General features: G+C 41.1%; 1 protein-coding gene and 1 pseudogene across 2 annotated transcripts in view; one reads left to right on the top strand and one right to left on the bottom strand.

Moving 5' to 3' along the window:
* Nucleotides 1–23,178, top strand: part of PKP2 (plakophilin 2) — a 90,581-nt gene that overhangs the window by 951 nt on the left and 66,452 nt on the right. For both annotated transcript variants that reach the window (XM_059402886.1, XM_059402885.1), the window contains exons 2-3: nt 13,884–13,996; nt 14,711–15,405. In XM_059402886.1, coding sequence (XP_059258869.1) covers nt 13,884–13,996; nt 14,711–15,405 — 808 coding nt within the window. The remainder of the gene's footprint in view (nt 1–13,883; nt 13,997–14,710; nt 15,406–23,178) is intronic.
* On the bottom strand, nt 23,051–23,150 carry LOC132021000 (U6 spliceosomal RNA; annotated as a pseudogene).

Genomic DNA, 23,178 nt, shown 5'->3' with positions numbered 1-23,178 from the left:
GAGGCTCTGGGCCAGGGAACAACTACACCATCCTGCGGAGGAGGAAGGGGACTTTGGCCCCTCCAGCAGCAGCCTTGGCCGCCTTGCTAAGGCGAGCGACGTCCTCTTGGGCACAGCCCTGGTCTCTCAAAAAAAATTAAACATGGAAGTGAAAGGGGTTCAAAAAACAATAGCACTATATTAGTCATTTATGGGGGAGATGGAAGGGAAGATGGTAAACCAGCTGCGAAAATTAGAGAACATGACATTATCACTTTCTCCTTTGCTAAAAGTCAGAGAATCAAAGTAGTAACTCTTTTATTAGTAGTTTGATTTATTTTCTTTATTATAAAAACATTATAGGCTTATTACAGAAAAGAGAAGAGAAAACTAATTGAACGATTAAGTTGGGATATCTGTTTCCTGCCTTGTTGAACTCTTTCTTGAGGACCTAACTTGGGCGATAGCAAATGTAGAACCCATTAGGGAAAAAACCCAGCATACCCTGGGAGGCTATATTGTTTTCAGTTTGTGAAAGAATCAGGCAGTCAATATTTACATACTTGAAAGGTAAAGAGAAAATATTTAGTAATCGCAGTTAATACAATTCACTACTGTGTGCCAAGAATTGAACTATGTAGTTTGCATTCATTGTATCAGTAAATTCTCAAAAAAAAAAAAAAAAAAAAACTTTTGTCTTAGGTGTTTTAATCTCCATTTTACAGACGGGGAAACTAAGCAGTTAACACTCAAATAAGTAGAAGAATTGATATTAAAACCACCGAGCCTGAATTTTTAAACCACTTATCAGTTACATTGTTAAGCTTTTTGGTTATTAATACAAAGTGGGATTATTATTAGACCCTTAGGTCTCCCTGGTCTCTTCTCACTTTCCTCTAAGTAAAATTGAGGTAGTTCTGTGAGTAGGGAGGTCTAGACAACACCAGACTGCCACAGTACAAGGAAAAAAAAAGAACCTAAATTTGCATTTGAGAGTGTGACAACTGAGGCTAATTTTTGATGAGTGGCGTCACTGCACCCTGTTAATCTTTGCAGATTCAGTGTTAAGCTGAAATCAAATGAGGGCATTGTGCTTGGGGGACACGGGATGCACATTAAATGTTATTTCTTACCCTCTGAAAATGGCTAACCAGAAGAGCAACTGGACAGCCACTATTCAATGAGTGGGGAAAATCAACAAAAGGAAAGGGATCATCTTGCTGAACATCCACTGTGTGCTTAAGACTGTTCTAAAATCTTCATATGTTTGCATTTCATTAAATCCTTAAAACAGTTGCATAAAAAGAATGCATCACTCTCTCAGTATTTATTGGTTTCTTTGCCCCAAACGCACCATGATCTGTCCTCCCTATAACATGGCAAATTCATATTGCTTGAGGACTTCAAGAACTATCCAATGAGTCTGGTCTTCATGCAGGGGACTGTGCAGGGGCTGCATTAAAGACTTGTACTTGCTTGTAGGCAAGAAGTTTAATGTCTAAGAAGGAAATCTCTAAAAAACAGTGTTCTCACATAAAAAATAGCAAGCAACCCAAAGACGAGCAGCTAACACATTATGTATGGAGTTTAGAAGTACGAGTTAAACTACTAGCAGAAGGGAATTTTGAAAAGCTTCTTAGAGGAACTGGATTTTAAATCTCGAAAATTCAGTAGGACTGGAGAGGGGTTGGTGGCTGAAGGAAGACCGACCATTCTAGGAAGAGAGCAGCGGGAATATTCCCTAGTTCAGAGAATGGTGTGGTAGGGACAAACGATGTCTTGGTGCTTCTGCTCGAATGCTTAGGGCAACTTCTTGAATGGTTTTGCTTACTAAGAAACAAAGTGTTTGAAATATTTTGATTACAGCAGGAGCTTCCCGCAAGCCGAAATACACTCAGCAGCCTACACAGAAGTGCAAGTCAGGCAGAGAGATAAGGCCGCTAACAACACCTACTTACTCCAAAGCCTCAGCTTTCTGAGACTTAAAAAGGAAATCGGCTTCAAAGGAATTTAACATTAACATGCCATGAAACAATTACCGAGGGTGGTTCGTGTTTGTTAATTAAAGTTCTTTGGAAAGGCCTGGGGGCTTGTGATGGTTGTGAGTATTGTTTTTATTATTTCCGTATTACTATCATTTTTCTAAAGTTGGAACAGACCAGCAGTTGTTGGAGTAGGGCTGGTCTGGAAAGGGTCCTGTATCAACACAAGAAAAGTCTGGGAAGAAAGGGCCCCGGTGTTAACTGCTGTTAGTCCCAGAGCCCTGGAGAATTCTGAATTGTTGACATACCTGCAAGATTGGGGCAACAGATAATCGGCTGAAAACAGAGATGTGATAAATGAGGCTGATTTGTTGATAAATATCCTGCTAGGGCCTTGAATACCTCAGTGTATGGGTGGGTGGTTTTCATTGTAAATCATTCTAACCTTTGTTGCTGTTTTAAACTGTGCAGAGCATTTTAAAGTTGGCTGTAACTCTTGAAGTGCCTTGTGTGAGGGGGTGGGTTAGAGGACAGTGGGGTCAGAGGTATGTAGCAGCATTGTGAAATGAGTGAGTATATTGTAGGGAATTTAAAAAAATTACTTTATAAACAAAACAGAGAGATATTTAAGAACTGCAAGTATTAGCAAATGAAAAAATTTAAAAAGTGTCCATATCCTATTTATTACACTTACTTTGAAAGTACTACTATACTTAACACACAGTTCCCCCAGGTGCTTGAATGGGGAAGAAAGTCCTGTTTTAAATTGTTTTATGTAATACTTGTAAAACACAGTGAACAATATCCTAATAAAATTTGCAACTTCTTTGGAAATCCACCATAAAAACTTGAAGCACATCATTTACTTCGTTTCCCTGGCCGAGATGTTTTGAGTATCTGTGAACAGAGGAAGTTCTGGAGAAGGAACTGAAAATTGGTTAAGGAAGCAAGAAAGGTTATTGTTAATAGGTGTTATTGGGGAGAGCAGAATGAGGGGTGGGGAAGCTGTTCGAATCCTGTATGCATTATTTGTTGGCCAAAAAGGAATTCCAGGAATGAAGCAGTTCTGGGAGCAAGGTGGCTAGTCCTTCAGAAAGTGGGAGGGATCAGGAGTCGCGGGGGGGGGGGGGGGGCGGCGGGCAAAAGAGCCAGATGGTGGGGTGGTAGAGATGTGCCCAGGCTGCTCTGAATGTAGTCACTAGCGCTACCTGATTTAATGTACCTCCATGTCTGCCTAATATTGCCCATGGGCTACTTTTTGTTTAATGTCTAGCAGATCAATTACAGTGAGTACAGAAAAAGTATAGGTTTTTAGTTTAGTTTTGTGTTTTTTTTTTAAGATTTTATTTATTAATTTGACAGAGAGAGATCATAAGTAGGCAGAGAGAGGGGGGGGGAAGCAGCCTCCCCGCTGAGCAGAGAACCTGATGCGGGGCTCTATCCCACGACCCTGAGACCATGACCTGAGCTGACGGCAGAGGCTTAACCCATTGAGCCACCCAGGCGCCCCGATTTTTTTTTTTTAATAAAGATTTTATTTATTTGAGAGAGAGCGTGAGCATGCACAAGCAGGGGGAGCAGCAGAGGGAGAGGGAAAAGCAGGCTCTCCACTAAGCAGGGAGCCCCATCCGTCCCAGGACCTTGGGATTATGACCTGAGCCAAAGGCAGAAGCTTAACCAACTAAGCCACCCAGGTGTCCTTTGTTTTGTTTTTTAGAAATTCTTCTGATTATACTTAATAAAAAGAAATAGAGTGTTAGCAAAATATGGTTACAAAAACTATATTCCACACACCCTTAGAAAGAGTGAGAACACATCCTTTATGCATAAGGTCTTGAGTGAGAGTGTAGTAGAAATCTTTCAGAATTAGTGAAACTATAACAATATTTGATTTTGATTATAAAAATTTAATGCTCTGTGTGCCACAGATAAAATGCAAGACATTCCTTTCAAGAGAAGACTGTTATTTAGGTTTTTTAAGAGGCTCCTTTAATGTTATCTATGCCCTAAGCTAGGGGTTCCAGTGATGGGAACAGAGGGGAATTCATCTGACTTACGTATTCGTGGTATTGTTCACATTGGCTCATTCTTCTAAAGTGCTGTTTTGGTTACTGGCTTTAAAACTTATGTTCTCATGTATTAAAATAAGGATATATACATTTATGCATTATTTTATCTTCAGATATAGTTAACTGATTTTATACTAAAATTGAATTTCTGGTCTGGTCAATAAAAGCTTTCTTTTTTCTTCTTTTAAAGATTTTATTTATTTGAGAGGGAGAGAGAGAGAGAGAGACCTGATGAAGTGGAGGGTCAGAGGGAGAAGCAGACTCCCTGCTGACCAGGGTGCCTGATGCGGGACTGGATCCTGGGATTCCAGGATCATGACCTGAGACAAAGGCAATCACTTAACCAACTGAGCCACCCATGCACCCTATTTTTTCTTTTCTAAGAAAATAAACATGTTATTGGCAACCTATCTATGACTATAATGAAATATAACAAATATGTTGCTAGAACTTCTGGAGTATATAAACCAGACTTGATTAATAAGTCCCGTAAATGATCATTTGTGTCCATCTCAGATGATATCCAAGAATTTAAAATTATACAGTTCTTAGACAAATGCTGGACTCTAACTATTTTGTGCGTGTACGCAAATGTGTGAAGATGTAAACCATACTTCTCCTAGGGAAATAAACAGTAGAAGGCAGCGTTGCAAGTGGGAGTAAAAAAAAAAAAACGAGGAGAAAATCTTTGTATTAGGGTGAACCATCTTGCTTTCTTGACTTCTTATGGTAGGAATAACAGAATTTCAGATCCTGTTACAATAGAAATATTTAAAAATCTATTTTATAACTTTTGTGTAATGTCATTAGTGGTGATTGGATATTGAACATAAAAAGAGTTGTTATGTTCTTAAGTGCTTAAAATGAGGTAGAGAACCCAATATGTTGACTTAGATAGAAATGCATATTTTGAAGGAATAAAGCCTTGAGCATTTGAAAACGCAATTTGCCCTTACTATTAGAAGAATCCGCATACTTGGGGCGCCTGGGTGGCTTAGTCATTAAGCATCTGCCTTCCTCTCAGGGAAGGGTTCTGGGATTGAGCCCCATGGGCTGCTTGCTCAGCAGGAAGCCTGCTTCTCCCTCTCCCACTCCCCTTGCTTGTGTTCCCTCTCTTGCTGTGTCTGTCTCTGTCAAATAAATAAATTTTAAAAATCTTTAAGGAAAAAAGAAGAGGAATCCATTTACTTATATTCTTAGAATAATCAGATTTAGGCTTAACACTGTTAATCCCATGATCAAAGTACTGAAATCTCTTGATTTCCAAGAGAAAACATTGCTTATTGGAAGCTTAATGAATTATTCCCACTAAATCTTGAATCTCCCTAATACATCCATAGAGTGGGCATAAGGAGGACCACATCAGAATTATTGTACTGTTACCTTTATCTCTGATGGAGGAAAACAAATGGGAACTTTTCTTGACAGATAATAGGAACTTATAAACCACCAAAATATTACAGGTTCATACTTAAGGCATACAGATAAGAGAATAACAATAAATATTCAGCATCCAGATGTAGAATCAACCTTGCTAAAAGGAACATATCCTGTCTACTCATTCAAGAAGAGAGAGTCTGCCTACATGAGAGGGAAGGAAATTTTTTCTCTATTCCCAGAAATTTTTTTCTATATTCCCAGAATAACAGACACAGGAGAAAAATATTTGAACACCTTCCATCCACACCAAGGCAAGAGCAAAGTGTAGGACTGCCGTCCTCCCATTTTGACTCCACTGTGGTGATCCACAGGATGGATGTGGGCCCGAAGCACTCCGTGCACACTGAATTGGTGTAACTGGGATATTTCAAATGGATAAGGACATATGCCTACTTAACAATAAACTTGTGAAGTGCTGATGCAGGGCTCTGCTAGAAGCAGTAGTACAAATATGATTCTTTATGTCAGGATGCCTAGAAGATAAGACAAACTCTGCCTGCTTGAATCTGGCCTCACTCCGACTCATTCCTCGCCTTACTACTGGAGTCAACTTTCTGAAGTCTCACTGCATCATTTCTTGATTTGAATTCCTTCAGTTCCTTGCTGCTATCGACGTAGCTATTCCACTACGAGTAAAATTCTCATTCAGCATGACATTCCAAGTTCTCCATGGTGTGATGCCTGCAACTTCTCAAACTTCATCTTATCACCCCTACTCCTACGCCCCCACCAAACAAACATGTGGGACTTATCTTACTTGGTGTTCCTATTCCTGCCACCCTCATTCCTCCCTTCTCCTGGCCTGGTTAGCCTCTTCTCCGCCCCCTCAAAACTCAGTAAAGTGGTGTTGGATAGACACTATCTCAGAGGGTAGAGAGAGATCTTGAATGCAAGCTAAAGACTGGAGATTTGCAAGTCGCAGAAGATGTTTTAGTAAGAGAGAAATGTGAAAAATGCAGGGGATTTCTGAAAATACATCTGGAAGACTTGGTGCAAGGCGGATTTTAAAGGAGAAGGGACAGCAGCTCTGAATGAGTTGGGAGGGAAGAGATTAGTCCTGGTACCTGAGAGGGAGGAGGAGGAAATAATGACTTGAGACTCATTACAAAAACCTGTAGTGAATTTTTAAAAGAAAAATAATTAAGATTGTGAGTTCTGTAAATTCATCTTTTTTGACCATTGTGAGTATAATGTGATATTTGTCATTGCAGTTCTAAAGTCCTTATCAGATATCTCAGCAAATGAATTGGCAGGAATGCCAAAGTAAGGAGACACGTGGCAGGAATGGATAGATTTAGAAATTTCCAGGATGGATCAACATAGGACTTCGTCAGTGTGCTTAAAATCACATATTCTATGATGACATATTCCAGCTACTCAAATGAAATGCATGCTATAGACTCCTGCAGTATTTGGGTCCTTTTTAATATGTATTTTTGTGGTTATCTTGAGTAGTAATTTGAGGATGATCTCCCACATGCCATAAACGGATCTATCGGAGGATAACTTGAAGCTGCTTGGGGAGGCTTCTGAAAAATAAGGCCTTCCTTGGGGCACCTGGGTGGCTCAGTGGTTTAACATCTACCTTTGGCTGGGGCCATGATTCTGGGGTCCTAGGATCGAGTCCCACATCAGGCTCCCTGCTCACCTGGGAGCCTGCTTCTCCCTTTCCTTCTGGTGCTCCCCCTGCTTGTGCTCTCTCTGTGTCTGTCTCTCTCTGTGTAAAAAATAAAATCTATTTTAAAAAATTGGGGGAAAAAATGAAAATAAGGCCTTCCAGTAGCTGACTGGTATCTGGTGTGAGGGAGAGTAGCCCCAGACTAGTTGCACAGTGGTACATGGCACGTGTGGCCCATCGTGTGAGGACAGTGGTTCTGTCCCTGGCATATTCACCTTCCCACTATTTCCCCAGTTCCGATTCCTGGAATGTCAGCTTTGTAAGAAAGTCCCATCTCAGCCTTTCCAACCGTATATCCAATATACCACTTGTTTCTCATAGTCAATGACGTAAGTTGTGTTACCTGGTCTCAATAAGCAGCATTGCACAGTTTTTGTTAATTTTTCAATCAGCAGGAGCATGAGTAGACTTCGACCTACTTTGAAATATATCTTTGCCATGGTCTTTAAACAAATTTCATTCATTTTCCAGCCTCAGCAAGTACCTACCTGAGTTCTACACCTATACATGCTGTAGAATTGTGGTTTCCACAAATATCTGGTCATTTTTCTTAGAAAGTAAGAACAGAAGTTAAAAGATAAAAGAAGTTGTTATTGTTGCTGTTTTTAATGTAAATCCAGGGAAATAAGCCTTGTGTCATAGGCACACAACAGGCAAAGAAAAATCCTTCACTCATTCCTGAGTCCTGTTGTACGGTTCTTGATGGGTCCTAATGTAATTCATGTTTTAAGCTCCTACTTTTGTTAGTAAATGACTTTAAGGAGCCATTTAAATATGAATTTCCCTATACAGATTTCTTCCAGTAGGTTTCAGGATGCCCTTTCTCACCTGTAATAACATACCCCCAATTTTACTCTTAAGGAAGGAGTTAAATCTTCTTAAGGTATGTGAAGAAAGAGAACTACTATTCCCAGAGGTTTCTGCAGAAAGGCCAAGTAAAAGAAGATGATAGCTCTTAGACTTCTGGGCTCTCTTCCCACAAAAAGACCATTGTCAGCCTACACTGTGAAGGCAACATCTTGTGACCGGCAGCACAATTAAGTGTAGCATTTAAATGAATATCAGCAGTGAATGCCTGCTGATGTCTATGTATACGTCTAACCATACCTGTTTTCATGGGAATTTCTTCTCTTTCCAGCTCTACAAATTCTCATCTTAGAGCCTAGGGTGAACCAAATCAGTTTTTTAACCATTCGCAGAAAGTACTAGAAGCTTGAGAGAAATTATGTATTTTTTTTTTTTAAATTTGAATGCTATTCTAATAGAAGCAAATTATATAAAGGTTTTGTTTGCTTGTTTAGCCGTTCTCAATCATCTATTTACTATAAGGGCAGCTGTAGTTGATTTTTTAAAACATGCTCAGATATAGCTAAGAGTCACAGAGGCTTGTCAGTTTGATTTTATAAGTGTATTAAATTTAACCAATTAAGTAATAAATCTGCTCACAAAACGCCCAAACAAAAAACTGATTATGGAAGTCAGTTTATTTATTTATTTTTAAAGATTTTATTTATTTATTTGACAGAGAGAAATCACAAGTAGATGGATAGGCAGGCAGAGAGAGAGAGAGAGAGAGAGAGGGAAGCAGGCTCCCTGCCGAGCAGAGAGGCTGATGCAGGACTTGATCCCAGGACCCTGAGATCATGACCTGAGCAGAAGGCAGCGGCTTAACCCACTGAGCCACCCAGGCGCCCCGGAAGTCAGTTTATTTTTAATCCTAACAATAATCCATTTTTTTGGACAAGACTGGCATACATAACCAGAAACCAAGATATTTTTCCCCTCACAGCTACTTAGCGAGTCCTATCATTCAGATTCACGTTTGGATCAGGAAAGAGAGAAAATTACATTATCCTGAAGGTTCTACACCTTTGCAGTCTTCTGAGCAGTTTGGAATCCTTCCACCATAACAATCAACCCCCATCACCCCACCCCTACTCTATCATTGCTTTGACCGTAATTGCTTTTTATTTGAGAAGGTGGAGTTTAAAGTTGTTCTGTAACTACAGTCTTCCTTTCTCTTATAAAATGTCTCTGGCATTCTTAGACGGAAAGGTATGGGTAATGTTGCCCAATTAATATTAATTTGAAATAGTTCCTATAAATCATCACCTTCTTTAAGAGACACAAGAAGCACATTTGCACACTGTGTAAATGAAATGAATGGCTGGGAAAACCGCAGTACTGCCATTGTGATCCTCAGTAGCTGGGTCAATCACAAATAACCAGAGAAAGTTAAATTCAAGATCACTGGTAAATTAACCAGAATAAAAATTCTGCAGTAAAACAGTGTAAATTAAAGCATGCACTCTATTCCTCTTTTTTGAACAGATTACTTCATGAGAAAGGGTAAAAAACGAATTTTCATAACCCAAATTCTAAAAAACAGTATCTCATTTTTGCATATAGCTTTACAATTTTGAAAGCATTTGAATATAGGCTTTCTCAGGTAAACCTCTCTCAGCAACTTTGTTAGTAACTAGAATTATGGGAAACTGAGGCATATAAGTGATTTGTCTAGGCACACAGAAAGTAGTGTAGTAGAGGCTCCAAGCCAAGTCCACAGATTTCTTCTGTTTAGGAGGAAACCTGCCTCATTTTGTGATGAGAACAACTTCTTTGAAGTATAATGATACCCTAATTTTCCATGTTAGAAAGTCTGAATTTTCATGTTAGTTTATTTAAAGCAGGCTGTGCCTGTAAGTATGCTATGCTTACTTTTGTTTGCTTTCTTTTTCTGTTTTTGAAGAAGGGCATGGCTGAGTTATTACATGTTTAGTTATTATTTATTTATTCCTCTGAACAGAAAATGACTTGTCTTAAAGATATGTTTCCATCCTGATATACATATAATTTAATTAAGTTAATTATTATTAATTATATAATATATAAAATTATATCATTAAATAGATAATATGATTTATATATATATATATATATTTTTTTTAATTCCACCCAGTTCAAAATTTCTTTAAAATCTTAGACTACAAGGGCACCTGGATGGCTCAGTCAGTTAAGTGTCTCCCTTTGGCTTAGGTCATGATCTCAGGGTCCTGGGATCAAGGCCCACATCAGGCTCTCTGCTCAGTGGGGAGTCAGCTTCTCCTTCTCCCTCTGTCCTCTCCTCCCGACCAAATAAATAAAATCTTTAAAAACATAAAATCTTAGAATACAGCTGCTAAGAATAAGCTGCTTAGAATACACCTGCTAATTCATCTTTAAGCCACTGTACTGACGGCAAATTCATGACTGCCTAGGCAAATCAGTATGCATTGCTTGTTGTTTGAGCCTGGCCTTTTAACCAGTGAAACCTGCAAGCTAAGTACCAGGAGGTACAGGCTTTGCCGCACAGGAAGAGAATCTGTGATTTAAAGATCCAAGCTTATTTTATTCCTTGTTCCCAACTGTGTTGTAGTTATTTTGGGAACCAGTAAACTGGTCTCAATTCATTCATCTGAAAACTGAGGGATAAATTTCCTTATAAGGACTTATGTCAGCAAATAAAAAATTAATAGTTACAGAGTATTTGGAGTTGCCCAGATGAAGATTCTAGAGGAAAGAGAATGATTGTTTTTGGTTTTCCAATCAAAACCTGTGATAATGATCCCACCAGAGCTTTGGTAAATGGCAGTTCCAGAAAGACTACAATGCAGTCAAACAGCAGAGACCAGTGGAAATGAGGAACCCAGAGTTCAAATGTGATACAAAATTGCTTTGCAATCTAAAGCAAGTAATTAAGTTTCCCTGTTTATAAAGGAGATGATAGGAGCTGGCTCTGCATCACAGAATATTGGAAAGAAACATATAAAATAATTGAACTCCTTAAAGAAAAGTAATATTGAGATACAAGGAGTTCATGTAAGTTGCTTTAAAAAGCCTTACAGCCCCCAGCAACAATGTGAGTTAAACATTTTACTTCAATAAGCCTGATTATAAAACTCACTGATGAGCTATTTTGATAAGATACGTTGTTTAGCTGGATCTTTTCCAAAGATTCTTGCACATGTAGAAAATCCTTGCAGAAATCTCAGCTTCAAAATGGAAGTAGTCCCCTATTAACTGTCCCTGAATGTTTGCAATGAAAGTAGGGGAGGGGTAGTCCTTAATACTGCTGCTGCTGATGGGCTAGAGTGGCCCAGGAAAAAAATTTGCATGGTTTTTAAAACTGTGCCCTTACATCATCAGCCCTGAAACCGGAATTAATAGTTCTAGCTACTGTCCACATGTGTTATTAGTATTTTCCCATTCTAGATTGTCCCTGACTTATATATTCAGTTTTCATATAATCTAAAATTCTAAAATGACTTTTTTGAGTTACGGTAATTTGATTTCTACACCTCCAGTGCTGAGAGCACCCTAGTCCCCAGACCCTTCCGTATGAGAGCCAGGATGTCCCCTAGCTCTGCCCAGCTGGCCTCATTTTCTCCACCAGGAGGTGTGGCCTGCTGCCCTCTGTTCTGATAGCCTGGGGTGAGGAGTCTGGGTGACGAAAGGATGGGAAGGATGGCTGAGAGCAGCCTGCTAAAGGCCAGAGCCCCAGGTGGATATGGAGATTTGAATCTGTAAGGCCTTTGTTCCGAGGTTGTCAAGAATTCCTTTCCCTCATTCCGTTTGGAGGTTCTCTGTCACTGAGGTTAAAACATAAGGCTACCTGACATTTTTGCCTGCCCTTATGGAGAAATCCGGCCCCTGTTAAAACAGGAGGTACCTGGCTTACCTCAACTTCCCTGGTCTATAGAAAGGTTACAGTTACAAGCCTACCTACCCCCAGGACCCTTTGAGGCCCAAAGCTGTTTACCAGCCATGTTGTTTGGCTTCAGGAAATAAGACACATGTACAAACATAATTTCGGTGGATTCATACTTTTTAGTCCTCTGGCAACAGTCATCTCCCCTCCCCCTCAAAATATGTGATTCTGTAAAAAAAAAAAAATGTGACTCTATTGTTAGCCTTTGAAATTTTGACTTTATAGCAGTCTTGCTGGGAGAGTATGTCGGTATATTCCAATTGTGTTGGAAAGGGACACCTGTGTTGTTCTATTCTCCACATCCTTCACCAGTCTGAAACCTAGGAGAGTTCATTGAGTATTTTTCCCTCTGATTTTTAAAAGAGAAAGAAATTTTGATTAAAATCAGGGAACCAGAAATTACCTAGGTTTTGGAAATCTGTGATTATTATTATTATTTTTTTAAGATTTCATTTATCTACCTGAGAGAGAGAGAGAGAGCGCGCGCGCCTGAGTGGGGATGGGGAGCAGAGGGAGAGGGAAAAGCACACACCCCACTGAGCAGGGAGCCCGGTGTGCTCAATCCCAAGACTCCAGGATCATGACTTGAGCCAAAGGCAGACCCCCAACGGACTAAGCCACCCAGGTACCCTGAGATCTGTGATTATTTTGATTAGGTTTTGTTTTGTTTTTGGTGAGGCGGTGGGAGATTATAAAAGGAGAACAAACAGAAAGCTGAGAGAAGGGTAAAAAAGTCGAAGAGGGTCACAGCACTGTCTCCTACCCCCCTCTCCTCAGAGAAGGGCTGTTTTAAGAGACATGCATCCATTGAGAGTCCCTGTAGACCCACAGAGCTGAGCAGGAAACACTGCCTCCTACTCAGTGTTTGTAGGGGAGTGGGCTGGATTAGACCACCAGAATAAGATCGAGCCTGGTAATTCCACACAAGCACTCATTCGCAGTGGAGAGAATGGTTTCATGCCCTACCTAACTCACGGTGCCAAGAACCTCAACCCCAGGCTTGGCCCCTTTCAAGTGGATGTTTTCTTTGACTGCACTGAACCACCTTGCTGTTTTTACAGGCTATCTTATCTACTAGTATTGAGTCACGATTCTGTTTGTCCCTATTATATTTATGTACCTACACCCTTCTCAGAAAACTTCAGAATTTCCACCCCAGAAATAGAGTTCTCTTTCCTCCGACTTAAGAAACAGAATGTTTTTTGTTTTTTGCTTTTTTAAAGATTTTTATTTATTTATTTGACAGAGATCACAAGTAGAGAGGCAAACAGAGAGAGAGGGGGGTAAGCAGGCTCCCTGCTGAGCAGAGAGCCCGCCCCGCAGACCCTGGAATCACTACCTGAGCAGAAGGCAGAGAGGCTTTAACCCACTGAGCCATCCAGGTGCCCCAAGAAATGGAATGTTTATGCAATGGACCACCTGAGCCAATAAATGACTCCCAAATTCCTCAGTTTCATAACAAACATTTTTGGATCTTTGGGGTTTGTTGTTGTTGTTGTTTTTAAAAGATTTTATTTATTTATTTGAGAGAGAGAGACAGAGATAGCGAGAGGCAAAAGAGCAGGGAGGAGAGGGAGAACCAGGCTGTCTGCTGAGGGGGAGCTGGGTGTGGGACTCAAGCTCAGGACCCTGGGATCATGACCTGAGCTAAAGGCAGGCGCTTAACCCACTGAGCCACCCAGGTGCCCCCATTTTTGGATCTTTGTGAAAACTGTCTGTCCTCATTCTTCCTTTCTCTTACAAAAAAATTTAACTAGTATTTTTAAAAATACGTTTTTATTCTTAATTCAACTTTTATTTTGAAATCTCATAAAGACTGTTGTGATAACATTTGGTCCTTTCCCATATCCAAGGGTGATATTAATTAAGCATTTAAAAACACTAATATAAACCTGATACTTGTTATTGGTCTTAATTACTTAAATCCATTATGTAATCTTTAACTACTGATTGTCCCACTTAATATTTTACTATATGCTTGATTGCAGGAAATCTTCACCGAACCAGCAGTGTTCCTGAGTATGTCTATAACCTACACTTGGTTGAAAGTGACTATGCTGGTGGGCATTCACCTGGTATTAAAACCTATGACATGCTAAAGGTAGGATACCAAGGAATAACCCTAGTTATCAGATTACCATGAAAACATTTTTAAACTTTCATAGTTTTTTTTAAAATTTTGTAGATCTTAATTTTTTTTACCTTTTTTCTTTTTTTTTTTTTAAGTAAGCGCTGTGTCAAACGTGGGGCTTGAACTCATGACCCTGAGATCAAGAGTCACATGCTCCACCAACTGAGTGAGCCAGGCGCCCCTTCCATAGATTATTTTTTAATGTTTACCTTTCTCAAATATTGCCATTCCCTAAACTGATTATATGAAGATTGATGTTGTGTGGACACCAGGGAAAACTTGGCACTTTATTTTTTTTAAAGATTTATTTATTGAGAGAGAGAGAGATGAAGAGGAAACACAAATATGGGAGGGAAGGAAGAAGGAAAAAGAAGCAGGCTCCTCGATGAGCAAAGATCCTGATGTGGGGCTCAATTCCAGGACCCTGGCATCATGACCTGAGCTGAAGGCAGATGCTTAACTGACTGAACCACCCAGGCACTCTAAAACTGGGAACTTTAAATAGTATCAAATCCTAGTACAAAGAACTAGTCAACCCCTTTTTTTTTTTTTTTTTAAAGAAAAGTAGCCAACATCTTCATGTGAGACAGAGAAATGGACACCTTATGTAATAGTCCTGGATCCTTGGTCTTTAACAAAGATGAAAACTGACTTATGCCACATTTAAACTTTGTTTCTCTGCAGACAGGCACCCCTGCCACTTACGAAAGTCGCTGGGGGAGAGGAACAGCACAGTACAGTTCACAGAAGTCAGTAGAAGAAAGATCCTTGAGGCAGCCTCTGAGGAGACTTGAGATTTCTCCAGACAGCAGCCCTGAGAGGATTCATTACTCACACAGTGATTACCAGTATGGTCAGAGAAGCCAGGCTGGGCACACTTTGCGGCACCAAGACAGCAGGAGATCCACCCTCCTTCTGCCGCCTCGATATGCTCGCTCAGAAATCGTTGGTTTCAATCACTCCGGGGCCATGAGCAGACATCGCCACTATGACACCTACCACAGACAGCACCAGTATGGGTCTGTGAGTGACACCATGTTCGACAATGCCCCTGTCAACTCAGTGGTGCTCACGTACCCCAGGCCCGGGACCAGTCACAGCATGGGAAACCTCTTGGAGAAAGAGAACTGTCTGACTTTGGGGCCTGTCCCTGGGCACCTCCGGCCACTGGCCCCCCTGCAGGTGGTCAATCAGAACAGGGCCTCTCACTCCTGGCACCAGAGCTCCTTCCGCAGCACCCGCATGGTGAGGGAAGCCGGGCCCAGTGTCACTGTGGATGCAGGGGGGAGGAGGACGCACATGACGGCCGGCCAGGTGGCAGCCGCTGGGAGTGGGAACCTGCTCCTGGACAGAAGCACTTTCACCGACTCCCAGCTCGGGTGAGTCCCCTCGCGGTTGACAGGATGGCCTGTGCCAGCACATTCTGTTCCCACAGCCCTTCAGGGTGAGCTGGCACTTCTGGGGCTGCCGAGAAAGGCTTCCAGAGAGAAGCGATGAAAACAATGACTTCTCAGGCAGCTGCCTAATTGACAGATTAGCCTATTTACCTCAGGGACAGGAGCCAAACTACCTGTTCCTGTGGCAGCTTTGCGGGGAAATGTGACATTGAGTCCATCTGTTCCAAATTAGATGCTGGCTGAAGGCATGGCCACCCCTTGGCTGTAGGCATGGCCACCCCTTGGCTGTGTGAGAATCTGCTCTGAATGAGCGCTTACTCGAATATAGACCAAGAAATGGTTAATTGCATGCCTTGTCTCAATCATTCCTCAAACTGAAGGAAGGTAAAAAAGAAAAAAATGCGTATTGCTGGTGCTAAGAGTGAACTTTACCTGCTATTTTGATAACTATTGTAAAATGATGGAGAGCTGGAGACCTAAGTAAGCAAAGGCAGCTTAATCCCCAGGTGTCGCTTTGATGCCTGACGCTTTTACTTTTTGATGCTAGCAGCAGTGATTTGGAGAGAATTTTTTTGGCAGTACTGAATAATTAAAGTAACCAGATTCTTTTTTTTTTTTTTTTTTTTTTTAAAGATTTTATTTATTTATTTGACAGAGAGAAATCACGAGTAGATGGAGAGGCAGGCAGAGAGAGAGAGAGAGGGAAGCAGGCTCTCTGCTCAGCAGAGAGCCCGATGCGGGACTCGATCCCAGGACCTGAGATCATGACCTGAGCCGAAGGCAGCGGCTTACACCACTGAGCCACCCAGGCGCCCCAAGTAACCAGATTCTTGAAGTCCTTCTTTTGCCTCTCATACTTGACTTTCTGGCACGACCAATCTGATCTTTAGAACCTAAGTTTTACTCGGGGTTTTTGTTTGTTTGTTTGTTTTTTGTTTTTTTTTTTTTTTTTTTAAGATTTTATTTATTTGACAGAGAGATCATGAGTAGGCAGAGAGAGAGAGTAGGAAGCAGGCTCCCTGCTGAGCAGAGAGCCTAATGCAGGACTCGAACCCAGGACCCTGAGATCATGACCTGAGCCGAAGGCAGAGGCTTTAACCCACTGAGCCACCCAGGTGCCCCAGTCTTACTCAGGTTTAATGCTGGAGTACAAATTTCATGAACTGAGGAAGTTACTATGAGAAAGGTTGAGAAATTGATTATTAAATCAGTAACTCCAGAAATAATGATGTAGTATTGTTATGGTAAAACATTAAATACATGACTTTTGTTTTATTTCTAAAGTTGCTTAATGGAAGTTGTTACTGCTTATCATCCCTTTAAGTGACTTTGTGCTGTCTGCTCATTGATTGCTCAGACACTGGTGATAAAAGATGTTAGGATCATCTAATCCTGAAGCAGGAAATTTTTAAAGATTTGTTTATTTGAGAGAGAAAGAGGGGGCATCCAGGCGGTGTGAGGGAGGAGAGGGAGAGAGAGAATCTCAAACAGACTTCCTGGTGAGCACAGAGCCTGATTGGGATGGGAGGGTGGTGGGATAGGGCTTGACCTCACAAACCTGAGGTCATGACCTGAGCTGATATCAGGAGTCAGATGCTTAACTGACTGAGCCACTGAGGTCCTCCAGGAAATAGTTTTTATAAAACAAAACTGAGCCTGAGACTTCTCACATTTCTTACAGAATGCAGATCTTTGTCACTGTGGACATACTTATAAAGAAGAAAATGTATGAGGTCATTATTTATGGAAGAAGGCCTTTAAGTGGCTAATTTAAAATTTATTAAACGCCTGCTACGTTCGAGGATTTGTGCTTGGCACGATTTTCACAAAGTGATTTTAGCAGGAACGGAACTCTGATGCCACATCCTCTGACAACTGGCATTCTTCTCTTCCTCCATCTCCGTGCCCCCGTGTTTCTTGAGGCACCCTCCCCCTCCCCAGTCTCTCATCACTCTGCCGCACTTTGGCTTCCATCCCCACCATTTTGTGGAAGTGTTGTCCTCACAAAGGGACCGATGACTGACTTTTTGCTACATCCGAAGCAGATATTTATTCCGTCCTCATGTTACTGAACCTTTGGACAGATTTGACAGCACTCTCTGTGAAGTTCTCTCTTCTCTCGGTTTCCAGGGCACCAGCCTCTTCCGGTTTTCCACTCCCCTCTCAAGCTGTCTCAGTCTTCTCCGTGTGCTCCTTTTCTGCATGCTCAGACAGGTCGCCTTCGGTAACCCTTCTCCAAGCCTGGGCACTCTTTCAAGGAGGCCCGTTTACTACACTCATATCTTCGTGATTCCCCAAGTTTTTTCTTCAGAACTGTCCTCTATCCTGAACTCTATCGAGATCTGCATATATTTCTAGCAACCTCTTGGGCATCCCAAACTCTTCTCAAAACCTAATGTATTAGCTCCCCCCTACTGTCTACTCCTGACCATCTCCTCGAACTGAAGTCCTGCCCCTTACAAACCTGTAAGTTGTGCTTATTTTCAACCCCCGCCCCCGAGTCCCACATTGTATTGCAACTTCCCCAACGGGCCTTAACTTTTTACCCCTCTGTCCGTCTCCATTGCACACATCTCTGTACCTCTGGTCTTGCTCAGTCAGAACTGTCCTCTGAACATTAAAATGATCTTACCAAATCTGATTCTTTCTCTGCCTCGATTGTAACCTTTCCATAATTCCACCAAGTTTTTATACTTTCTAGGATGGCACACGTGGCCTAGTCCCGCGTTTTCACCTCTGCTTATCACTCCAATCCTACTCCCCTCCACCCTTTCTCACCACCGTCCCCCCACACCCCTACACAAACAGACCACTTGGAACCTCTTCACTTAATGATAGATATTCATTCGTGTATTTCCTTTCTCCCTTTCTCCGTTCCTTTTTTCCATCTATCTTTATCCATCTGTCTCTGTCTGTCTCTCATTATCCCCACTAGCTCTGGTTTTGCCTGGCTCCTTATGGTTCTGGATGTAACTCAGATCCTGCCTATTTCCTGATCACTCCCCTTGTAATCTGGGTGCCCCCAGATAGCAGCACTCTGTGGGTGTGGAATAATACATTGTGGTTATTCATTTCATACAGCATTTCCTCTAGACTTTGAACTTCTTGAGAATGTCTTATATTTGTATTCTTAGTACCCTAAAACAGAGGCAGACCTATTATAGGCACTAAATAAGTGCATGGTGAGAGAATGAAAGAAGGAAGGAAGGAATGAAACATAAAATCTGTTTTTTTTGCCATCTAAGTTCTAGAAGAAGTATAAACTATGCTATTTTGGGGTTATTGTTTTAATGGACAGGGCAGATTTTATTAGACTAAATTATCAAAGGATAGAAGGAACAACTGAGGGTAAAGAAACTTGAAATAAAGGGTAAGAAATCTATTCTTGACGATTCCCAAAGTTGCTATACTGAAGACCAGAATTCATAAAAATGAACTCTTCTTGAAAATTTTCTCTCTGTGTAAAAGGAAAAGAGGGTATATCCAATAATAGGAAAGTAAGTCCTCAAGGTGGCATCTCTGCCTGACGCCTTTGTCTCTGGTGTCTGCGTCTCTTCCTTCCGAGGTGTGCCCCGTGGCTATCTCCTGAGAGTCCTGGCTCTAGGACCCCATGTTCTCCTTTGCCCTGCATTCTCTCCCATATCAAACCTTTCAAACCTATCTAGTCCCTGTTTTGGGAATCTACTTTTTTTTTTTTTTTTAAATGCCTGGTAAAAGTCCTACATGTAAAGAAGAGTTCTTTCATGTATGTAGAACATTCCTACAGAATAGGCAGGTACAATTATAAACCTACATAATAACATAAGGTATTAAATAATGGATCTTTCTTTCCAAAAGAAGAATGGCTGGTCAGACAGTTACTAAGGCAGCTGAAAACCAAGCCATTGGAGTGAAAAGAGATTCAATATCTGATCTAAATCAGACTGGTGAAAAAGGTTTAAGAAATTACCAAGTGAAATGTTCTAGATCTGTTTTTCTAAAAATACGATTTTTGTACCTGTTGGGGAGTGGTGGTTCAGCAATGCATGTCAGACTCCTCCAGCATACCTAGCACTGCAAGAGATAGAAAATGGAATGGACTATATGAAGGTTTAGGAGAGGATCAGTGCAAAAGAAAGTAAGAGACATCATCAGGTGCTAGCTTATGGGAATTCGGAGAACAAAAGAGCATTGTACTCTTAAGATTAGTAGATGGAGCCTGTGGAGAGAGGTTGGATCCCTAGTAGGATTACCAGTCAAGTTCATGAGATAGAGCAGCACAGAGCAGAAAAAAAAACCTTCCATATCCTCTTAATTACCAATGTCTTTAAGTTCTTTGATTCTTCAGGTATCTCTCAACTATATCTTATTTTCCATTTCCATTTTTAATGGCCCAGTTCAAGGCTTTATTGCCTCAGCTAAGACTCTTCTATTCCCCTCAAAACAGTCTCGAGGAACACATACCCACACCAGAGGCACATTCCCAAAGCAGTACTTTCATCACACTTAAACCTTTGTGATGGGGTGGAATTTGTATTTCCTGAGCATCTGACATCACCCAGGAGCTTTCCATTCATCATGTCATATTGGATAGGCCCTCCGAGGTGTAGCCCTATTAATGTATGTAATATCTTGGAACCAGCCTGGGGCAGGGCTGCATTTTTAGTCAGCAAAAAGGCTGGTTGCTGAAGGATTGCACAGACAAAAAAGTACCATGTTTTTTTTTTTTTCCTATATCATCTCCTATTCTGACCAAAGATATTTTTACACTGCTTCCCCTTGAATTTTTCACTTACATTGAAATCATTTTATATTATCTACAAATGGTTAAAAAAGACTCCGTTCTGGAGAATGTGTTCGGGCAATAATGGGGCCCAGAGCAGAGTCTCCCCCTACTCTCCACCCCCACCCACCTCCCAGCGCCATCTCACAAGCCACACTTCCACAGGCTTCAAGAAGTGTTTTGTGATTGAGTGGAAAGGGAAGTAGGAAAGAAGGAGGAAGAGAAAGAGAGGGAAGGAGGGGAGGAATGAGTATTGAGGAGGAAATTCAGAAAAGATCTAGCCAGGGATGGGGACACAGGAAAGATTTCAGAGCTGTGGATATTGGAACTGAGTCATGAAGAATGATAAGAACGAGGTAGAACGATGGGCTTTCTAGAAAAATCAGAGCAGCTTGTGAGGAGGCACACAGGGTTTAGAGAAGGAAGAAAGCTCGATGTGGTTGGCGGATGGGGTCGGCAGACAGAGCAGGGAAGGGAGGGGGGGTGAAAGTGGCGCGGAGATGGAGCCAGACTGGGATCAGAATGTAGGCCTGGACTCCACAGACGGCGAACACAGAATCGACACCCTCATGGCTGTAGCGGACCTTCTTAAAGAGGAAGTCTTCTTCGGTGTGAGAGTTGTTTTTAATGATCAAGTGAAGTAGCACTGAGTTGACGAGCTGTGGATGCAGAGCTCTATTTGAATCATGTTCAGGAGAATAAAGGATTAGGGTAATGGAATTATTTGTGGCCATTACAGTGTTGGGAAATGCAAACTTCCCTGAGACGTGTGTGACTTATGAAGTGGATTAGAGGCTTACTCTTAAAAAAAACAAAACAAAAACAAACCAAAAATACCTGCATCGAACAGAAGGCTATTATTCTCATAAGTGATACTTCATCAGTTAAAACACGTGTAGCGTTCGAGGGTGTAAACACTTAAAATTGCCACGAGATGGAGAGTGTTAGAGTTTTGACGTTTCTGTAAAGGCATTGGAGTCCATGCATGTAGAATATTTCTATCTCTTTTTTATTTTTTTTTAAAAAACAATTACTATATTTGAGAGAGAGAGCACGCGCAAGTGGTGGGGGAGAGGGAGGAGCAGACTCCCTGCTGAACCAGGAGCCCAACACGTGACTTGTGACTTGTCCCAGGACCCTGAGATCATGACCTGAGCTGAAAGCAGACCCTTAACCGCTTAACCGACTGAGCCACCCAGGCGCCCCTTCATCTCTTTTAAAAGCTGTGTTTATACTAAATAAAAATGACTCAAATAGTAATAGCCTACATTTTTTACCCATTAAGTTGATTCCTGAGGCACAACTTTAAAACAGGAGATCATGATATAATTCTCAGTACAGATGCCCCAACTGTTCTGCTTCATTCTTAATACCTTCATACTCATGAGGGGACACTGGTATGTTTGAACATGTGTATCGGAAGCACTGGGTATTGGTTTTTAGTCCTGGGTCCCATTACTCTTACCTTCTCACCTATGTCACATCCACCACACACAAACACACCATAAAGCACTACACATACATAAACTCATATCTACACATGGATTAGTGAGTTAGCCTGCTATAAGAGGGAATTTATAAGCATACGTCAAAGGTATGGTGGGTTAGTTTCCAGACGGCCAAGGTAGAGTAAATATTGTTGTAAAGTGGGTCCAATATGGGTGTTTTGTTTTCCCAGTGGACATAAAAGTTCTGCTTACACTGTAATCTATTAAATATGCAATAGCATTATGTCTAAAACAACAATGTACATACCTTAATTTAAAAATACTTTATTGCTAAAAAATGCTAGCCATCATCTGAGCATTCCGAGAGCGGTTATCTTTGTCCTGGTGGAGGGTCTTACCTTATTGTTCGTGGCTTCTGACTGATCAGAGTGGTGGTTGCTGAAGGTTGGGGTGTGGCAGTTTCTTAAAATAAGACAATGAAGTTTGCCCTATTGATTAACTTTTCCTTTCATGATTGATTTCGGTTTAGCATGTGATGCTGTTTGATAGCATTTTACTCATAGGAGAACTTCTTTCAGGTTTGGAAGCAATTCTCCCAAACCCTGCGGCTTCTTTATCAACCAAGTTGATACAATATTCCAACCCCTTTGTTGTCATTTTTACAATCTTCACAGCCTCTTCACCAGCAATAGATTCCATCTCAAGGAACCATTTTCTTTGCTCATCCATATGAAGCAACTGCTCTTGCATTAAAGTTTTATCAGGAGACTGCAGCAATTCAGTCCCAACTTCAGGCTCCCTTTCTAATTCTAGTTCTCTGGCTGTTTCCACCACAGCTGCAGCTGCTTCCTCTACTGAAGTCCTGAATCCCTCAAAGTCACCATGAGGGTTGAAATCAACTTTTTGCTACCTTCTGTTAATGTTGATATTTGACCTCTTCCTGTCAATCAGGATGCTCTTTATTTTATTTTAGTTTAGTTCAGTTTAGTTTAGTTTTATTAATTCACATAATCTCTACACCCAAAGTGAGGCTCAAACTCATGATCCCGAGATCAAGAATTGCTTGCTCTTTCAACTGAGCTAGCCAGGCACGTTGAATCAGGACTGCTATTGTGTGGCTCCCAGAATGGTGAATCCTTTCTAGAAGTTTTTCAATTCACTTTGCCCAAATCCAACAGAGGGATTACTATCTAAGGAAGGTATAGCCTTGTGCAATGTATTTTTTTTTAATTTTTTTAAAATTGACTGTGTGTAGTCGATGCACAATGTTACCTTATTTTCAGGTATATAACATTGATTCCACAAGTTTATTCATTATGCTATGCTCATCACAAGTGTAGCTGCCATCTGTCACCAGACAACGCTATTACAATATCATCGACTATACTTCTGCTGGACCTTTTATTACCGACTTATAAAAACTGTAAATCGCTTCATGAATTTGCGTGTCGTCCTTGCACAGAGGCCATGCTAATCTCTGTGTGGTTCCAATTTTAGTACATGTACTGCCAAAGCAATGTATTTCTTAAATAGTAAGACTTGAAA

Source organism: Mustela nigripes, chromosome 6, assembly GCF_022355385.1.
Source record: "Mustela nigripes isolate SB6536 chromosome 6, MUSNIG.SB6536, whole genome shotgun sequence".
Classification (NCBI taxonomy): domain Eukaryota; kingdom Metazoa; phylum Chordata; class Mammalia; order Carnivora; family Mustelidae; genus Mustela; species Mustela nigripes.
This window is presented reverse-complemented; position numbering and strand designations above follow the sequence as displayed.